The following is a 7,808-nucleotide window of genomic DNA, read 5'->3' on the forward strand; positions in this document are numbered from 1 at the left end:
GAAACAGGCTACAACTTTGATTGCGTACAGTTTCCATAGCTTTGGAATAAAGCAGTGGTGTCTGCAACAGCCCCAACCACTGACAGGTTAACCAATCCTGCCTGTGTTCAAGGTGAATCAGGGAGAAATAGAAGCCTAAGGCAATGGGTGACCAGGCAACTTGGGGGTGTAGGTATCCAGGCCCAAAACTCTGCTCAACCCACAAGGCCTCTTAATTTGGGCTCCAATGATTCACCCCCACCAAGAATAGTCACCATCTAATGCCCAACTATCACTGGCTATGCTAGGCTGACCATATGAAAAGGAGGACAGGGCTCCTATATTTTTAACAGTTGCATTGACAAGGGAATTTCAGCAGATGTCATTTGTATATATGGAGAACCTGGTGAAATTCCCTCTTCATCACAACAGTTAAAGTGCAGGAGCTAGGCAGCCTTTTCTACATGCAGGCTCTAAAGAAAAATGTGTTGGGGGAGTCCAGGGTTCAGGAGAGACCCTCTACTTCTGCAGAATCATTTATGGGGAGAACATGGTTGGTGAGAACATCGCTAGCGAGGAGTCCACATCCATGCTTCATGCCACCAGGGAATATTTCTGGCAGCAGAGAGTAGCATGCAGGCGCTCAGCTTCCCTTTCTGGGCCAAGGTCCTCGTTACGAATTTTCACAGAGTCCCATTTGAGAAGATTTAATTATCAGCCAAGAATAATTTTACAACACAGCACAAAACAACAACCAGCCGGCAACCCTTAAACGCTTTGATAACTTGGACAGCAAGTATGAAATAATTTGCTGGTGAGGATGAGCCAAAAGAACTGCCCCTCCCTATCTTCAGTATAAATCACCAGCTTTTTTTCTACCCCACCTCTAAGCACAAAGTAGGCACAAAGCCCATGTGGTGGGATGATTTTGATTAGAATGCTAACATTTTGACATGTGGAACGCTAAGCTCTGTTTCTCTTACTGCTCGCTCCAAATCACTGCAAGCCAACAGAAAGAATGTTGGAAAGAGTTGGAGAAAGAGTTTGTCTGGAGGTTCTTCCATGGAAGGAACATTCTGACCCTGCCTGCGACTGCTTGGGAAGATGGAAGATTATACTCCGTGTAAGGCGGCCTTCCCTGACCCATTAACTACAATTCCCATCATCCTCAGCAAGCATGGCTAATTTAAAAAAAACATTCTGGGTTACTGGAGTGGCTAAACAAACCATGGACCTTCTGTCCATGCTCTTTGGTTAGCATTATGTGCAAACCAGGAACCGTTTTTATTCACCCCCAATAAGCTAGAGTTATTTCTTCACTCTGATATTTCTCTGGCTTGTGCGAGAGACTAGCCAGAGTTTCTGGTTTGTACATAATGCTAACCAAACCATGGCCAGATGGTCTGTTTAGCTGCTCCCACTTTCAGCGGACGCAATTCACGATAACTCACATTAAAAAAAAAAATCTGCGTTAGCACTGCATGCAAATCAAGCCAATCTGTTCCATCTAGGGATGGGAGATCAAGCAATGTTAGAGCCCATTACGATGCTCTGTTTTCCCCCTCGAAAACATCTTGCCTTGTTCTCACTTCCGAATGCAAGCGTCTTCCGCCACCCACCACCATCCCGAGGACAAGAAATAATGCACACTTTTCCCTGATAGACTAAAACCTGAAAATGCATTTTCTGGAGGGGAAATGAGCATTTGCACAGGTGTGCATATTCTGCACTTACGTTTTAAGAAGTGTGCACTTGCACAAATGTGCACTTCTGAACACACTGCAAGCTTGGGAAATGCAAAAAAATCCAGAGAATTATGGCCCCGCTCACATTCGGAGTTGCGATCATGACACGTCCACATTTTTTGTGAATAGCGATGGATTTTTTTGCACATCCCTAAATTCACCACCCTCTTTTCAGAGACTTTTCACAGGCTGAGCCTATGCTCTAGTCTAGAACCCCCTCCTGAAAGAGTTCTGTCTCACTCACTCCCTAATGGCATTCCAGAAGCTGGTGAAAACATTTAATATAGATTTAAAATAATTTGACTGCTATTATTTATCATCTGTTGTTTTTCATTTTAAATTGCAAGTGGGTTTTGTTTTAAATTGCAAGGATGTTTTTTGATGGTTAAGTATGTTATTTCAGTTGTCAGCTACTTTGAACTCCTATCAGAAAGGTGTGGCATAAAGGTTTTAAAATAAAATGAAATTAAATGAATACTGAAAACTGCAGAATTGCCACATCTAGAGAGCCAGCGTGGTGTAGTGGCTAAAGTGTCGGACTGGGAGTCGCGAGATCCAGGTTCTAGTCCCCACTCAGCCATGGAAGCTCCCTGGGTGACTTTGGGCCAGTCACAGGCCACAGCTAGACCTAAGGTTTATCCTGGGATCATCCAGGGTTCGCCCCTGCCTGAGCACTGGATCCCATGTGTGTTACCTAGATGAACAGGTTTGACCCCTGGATGATCCAGGGATAAACCTTAGGTCTAGCTATGGCCACAGACTCTCATCCCAACCTACCTCACAGGGTTGTTGTTGTGAGGATAAAATGGAGAGGAGGAGGATTATGTTCCTTGGAGGAAAAAAGGCAGGATATAAATGCAATAATACATACATACATCTTTGGATAGTTTCTGCCAGGCAAATATTCAATCTAAATTTTAAAGCTTTTCATTTTTTTTCATACCTCAAAAATGTGCAACCAGGAAGCTCAATTGCCACCGGTGGGGGGTGGGGGGAGAGAGCGGAGACTGGTGGCTCCGATTCTGGTGAGGCTATGCATCCATTCTGAGTTTCAGTCAGAACCATCCAGAACTCTAAAGGAGATGCCCAAGGTGCTGAACTCCATCCTCAAAATGGTCTTTCCTCTCTCTCTCTCTCTCTCTCTCTCTCTCTCTCACACACACACACACACACACACACACACACCCCGGGGGGGGGGGGAAGCTTTGCCCGTATCCCTGAATAGAAACAGGACATGTGGGGGGTTTGTTTTTAAAAACCCTTAGGGCAAACTTTGTCCTTCTTGACAGAAATAGCTTTAAAATATCAGTTTTGGACACAGCGCCTTTGAGCATAAATGCCCCCTCTGAAAGGTAGCATGTTTTGTTTTAAAAGGTACATTTGATATAAAAGACGGAAATAAGAGCAGCACTTTTTTTCTGGCTTTATTTCTTGTTTTGGCAATTGGGCAGAGTGGGGTGAAACTTTGGTCAGGCCAATGAAATACTGGCTAGGCAGCAATCCTAGGAAAGTGACATAACTGGCAGTTTCAGTTTGCAACAGTAGGCCTATAGTTCCCTCACAAGCAATGGTGCCTTTGAGAGACGGCAAGTCTCTGCTCGCTTCTAAACTTGAGCCCTGACTCTGGGGAGATCATACGGCGCATTCCAGCCGGCTTGCGTCTTTTCCAAACTCAACTTCAGTGTGGGTTAATGGCCAATTTAAGATCAGCAGACAGCCAAAATGATTAATAAATCGTGGCCTTCCTTTTCTCAGTTGGAGAGGCAATGCTATGACCTTGCCAAGATATAGGAGACTAACAGTGCGATCCCATGCGTGTCTAATTATAAGGGCCCCACTGACAAAAGCTTCCTGGACTCACTGCTCCTATTCATTACTGCAACCTGCTAGTTCACCTGCCTCTCACTCTGGCCCAGACAATGGTGGCAGTGAGTAGTAGATGCCACTACCTACTTACTCCCCGGCTCTCCCCTTAGCAAGCAAGCAAGTGGTAGCAACGATGAAAATGAGGTTGAGCAGCAATAGCCGCTGGTGACAATGGTGGTGAGAAGGTAGATTCACTAAGGGAAGGGCCCCACTGAGGGTGTCTTGCCCAAGGGCCCTTAAAACCCAGCGCTGGCACTGAATATCACCCGCCTGCTCTTCCCCCCCTGTTCTTTTTCCCCTATAAAGAGGCATACTGCCACCAATAGCGGGGGTAAACTATAGCCAATATTACAAATAGCTATTGTTAACCTTAGCCTCGGGTGACCAGATGAACCGGAAAACCCCGGAGACCTCCAGAAAAATGGGGATCTCCTGGGTAACCAAGACTGTGCCCCAATTTACCAGGGAAAAGAGCTGGAGGACGTATTCCCAGACTTCCGAGAACATGTCCTCCAGCCCCCGCCCCCAGTGCCAATCTGGCCCTCCCCTTGGCCTGCACGATTGCACAGGCCCAGGAGAAGGGCGAAGACTAGGACTAGCTCGGCCCTGGGGATGCTGGAGGATGCGTTCCTAGACTTCCAGGAACACGTCCTCCAGCTCCTGCCCCCAGTGCCAATCTGGCCTTCCCCTGGGCCTGCGCAATTGCACAGGCCTAGGAGAAGGCTGAGGACTAGGACTAGATTGGCCTGGGGGGCTGGAGGACATGTTCCTGGACTTCCGGGAACACGTCCTCCAGCCCTCCCAGGGCTGATCCAGCCTTCTGCTGGGTCGGCGCAATTGCGCTGGCCCAGCAGAAGGCCAAGGACTAGGACTAGATCAGCCTGTGTGCAGCTGGAGGACGCTTTCCCGGAAGTCGTTTACTCGTGAGGAGCCAGGATGAAAACGGGATGCCCGGCCGCAGGATCATCCTGGGACCGTGGGAAAAGTTTGGATAGAAGAGTAGGGCAATATCCCGGGGCAAGGGAGGGATCATCCATCCCTGCTCCCAGGATCCTCTGTGTGTCATGTGGATGCACAGGGATGATCCCAGGACGATCCCCAGGATATCACCCCATCTAGACATGCCCCAGGTCGTGTCAAAAGGTGAACTGAATACATTTCTTTTCTCATCACTACTGTAGATATCTTCATACATCTCAACTTACCCTTGACACAGAAAAACTTACCCTTGACACAGAAAAAAAAACCACACATGGGTGGAGAAATAATAACGGTGGTACATTTGTGAAGATTCTTCGCCACTGGCTGCGACAGCAAAATTATCAGTAACCTGTGGAATAAAACAGAAGTATTTCAACTGGGTAAGTAGAGAGGAATAGATGCAACTCTTTCAGGTATGTTAACCCTTTCCATCAGTGGTGCAGTGGTACGTTAATCATGACCACAGCCATAGCCAAGCCCTAAAGAAGAGTCCAAAACTGCATGTCACTATGTTGATCCATGTCAACAAACCCTTTTAGTATCTGGTGTACACACACGTACACCAGTTACTGGGGAACATGGATGGGAGGGTGCTATTGCAGCCATGTCCTGCTTGTGGGTTCCTGGTCAATAACCTGTTGGTTAATATGTGAACAGAATGCTGGGCTAGATGGACCCTTGGTCTGATCCAGCATCAGGGCTCTTCTTAGGTTCTTATGTTATGTTTCATGAATTCCCTAGCTCAACCTTCTCCAACCTGATAACCTCCAGATATTTGGGGTTGCAACTTCCCATCAGCCCCAATTAGCATGGACAATGATCAGAGATGATGGGAACTGTAGTCCAAAATAGCTCCTAGGATGATCACGTGCCTTCTTCTACAGAGGACAGTCTTCTTTTTAATGGGCTGCAAGAGGACTGCTCCCTGTTCGAAGGCGTTCTCTATTTGAAGGGCCACCCAAGCCAAGTTCAGTTTAAAGATAAAGGACCGTAAGAACTGTTGTCCATTAACAGCAGGCTGAACACGCAGGAGCCCAGGTTCTGGGGTGACAGGATTCCTCAGCATGGTGAGATGTACTGTATGTTTATTTAAATTATAATACTTATTTCTAAATTTGCATCTATACCTATAAGTTAAGATGTGCAAATCCTATGCAAATTGGTGTCTTCTTTTTTAGTGATGCATGTCCTCTTTATTTGGAAAATCAGAAGTGGCCATCCTATGAGGGAAAACCTGGGCTACCTCAAGGTAGGTGTGTGGGTTGGGGAAGTCTGTTTCACAACATCAGATTATATTAACTTTTGTACACATGATTTGAAAGCAGATCAGTTGGTTCACTCCTATAAGCATTGTTGTTTGGAACCGAAGTATGAAAATGGCATATTTTGAAGTGGTTTTGTTGACTTTTAAGGGAGGGGGCATGACTCTCTTGGCTCCAAGCCCAGATGTTACACTGCATTGTGCTCATCAGAGCATGAACGACGTGATCAATTAGCCTTCCTAGAATGCCTTTTTTCTGAGCTGCCCACCAACTTATTACTCACCAAAAGAGAACAATGGAACAACATTACCTCAGGTGGAGTAAACTTCTTGAGCGGTCCTTTTCAAATGGCACGCCCCTGCTGCAGCCTGGTGTTCCTCAAAAGCTTATCAAGACTTCCTCCACAAGATCATTAATGGTGGACAAACTTCCCTGGAAGATATCTTGCCCACCGTTATCGTCAATCTACCTACAATATTTCTAGGCTGCCTTTAAGTATAGTACCCATATTGATCTTCCTGTTCCTTGCACAACCGTAGGGCCACATTGGATGTCACACACTTCCCAACAATGATAAAGCCATGAACTGCATGTGCTTGCTAGCTTCTTGACCAGCTTCAAGACTTCTCACATTTTTGGTTCCAGCCACTCTCTATTCCTGCCAAGGTGAGCTGCTATTTTGCTTCCTGGACAGACCCTATAGAAGTGTGTCCTCCTAATAGCTGTTCCCTTATTGGCAGTGCTCGTGCTCTGGGGTGAAGCCCAAGTCACTCTTCTCTATGATCTTTACAGATGGTGCGTGGAAGGAATTAGGGAATCCTCTGTAAAATTACTAGACCAAGAACCTCTAGTACAGAGATAACAAACCACGGGCCCAAGGTCCAGATCTGGCTCTCCATGGCTCCCCTGATGGCCACACCCCTTTGCCCTGGCCACCAATCATTTGGTGGTTTCCTGTCTTTTGTCCATCCCCCCTATTCGAACTGGTGAAATGCCTCTCCTAAGGTTTGATTAGTGGCAGGAAGAGCTTTAAGCTAAAATATGCCGGTATTTTGGGTACTTTGTCCCTTTTGCCTTCAGCCCTGCCCAGCACTGGACTGCGGCTCCTGAGAGCACCTCCCAAATTGAATTCGGTCCTCAGCCTAGTATAACTCCATCGTACTCTTGCTCCATGATAATCCATCAGCTTCCCACCCTCCTGCCACTGCACAGCTGATCACTAGTGGCTGGGCACTGGGGTGGTGGGGTGGGTGGCTTCTGGATCCCCCACAACAGGATCGGTTGTCCCTTTCCTTTCTTGGCAGGCAGGTAGATGATACGTTCTCTGTTTGTGCAGGGTGAAGATGAGATGCAGTAGACTTGTTATTCAAAATGGCACCACACCAAATGTTTGTAATATTTGATATTCAATAGTAAAAAAAAAAAAAAGACGTTCTGAAGGAAGAAAACAGGATGGAGGTGGGACCCTATCTTCCTTTGTTATCATGTCTGTTCAAAGCCATTGTTCAGTCAAACTGCTGATCTTTTAACACCACGTATTCTTAACTTGAAAGAGCAGGATTATCCCACTCAGCAAAATATTCAGCTATACATATAATAACTGTGTGTTTTGCCCCGTGGGGTAAGTAGGTTTTTGAAGATGATTTTAATGCAGGAGAAAGTGTTGACCTTCCTCTCACCAAAAAGAGCAGGCCTTTCTACAGCTACTTAATTAAGAACATAAGAAGAGCCCTGATGCTGGATCAGACCAAGGGTCCATCTAGTCCAGCACTCTGTTCACACAGTGGCCAACCAGCCATCGGTCAGGGATGAACAAGCAGGACATATAGATAGATAGATAGATAGATAGATAGATAGATAGATGGGAGATGCTATTCAGAGACAGGCCTCCCATTTCATGTGTAGTTTAGTCCCCAGACTCTCTTGTCCCTGGTGCACTTTGGCTTGTAAAGAAACCTTTAAGACAGGCAAATCA

At 46.3% G+C, this 7,808-nt stretch overlaps 1 protein-coding gene across 1 annotated transcript in view; it reads right to left on the minus strand.

The window, feature by feature from the left end:
• Positions 1 to 4,872, minus strand: part of GABRP (gamma-aminobutyric acid type A receptor subunit pi) — a 42,175-nt gene extending 37,303 nt beyond the window's left edge. The window contains exon 1 of the mRNA XM_063125291.1: positions 4,817 to 4,872. Coding sequence (XP_062981361.1) covers positions 4,817 to 4,872 — 56 coding nt within the window. The remainder of the gene's footprint in view (positions 1 to 4,816) is intronic.
• Between the last annotated feature and the right edge of the window lie 2,936 nt (positions 4,873 to 7,808).

This window comes from Elgaria multicarinata, chromosome 4 (genome assembly GCF_023053635.1).
Source record: "Elgaria multicarinata webbii isolate HBS135686 ecotype San Diego chromosome 4, rElgMul1.1.pri, whole genome shotgun sequence".
NCBI lineage: Eukaryota > Metazoa > Chordata > Lepidosauria > Squamata > Anguidae > Elgaria > Elgaria multicarinata.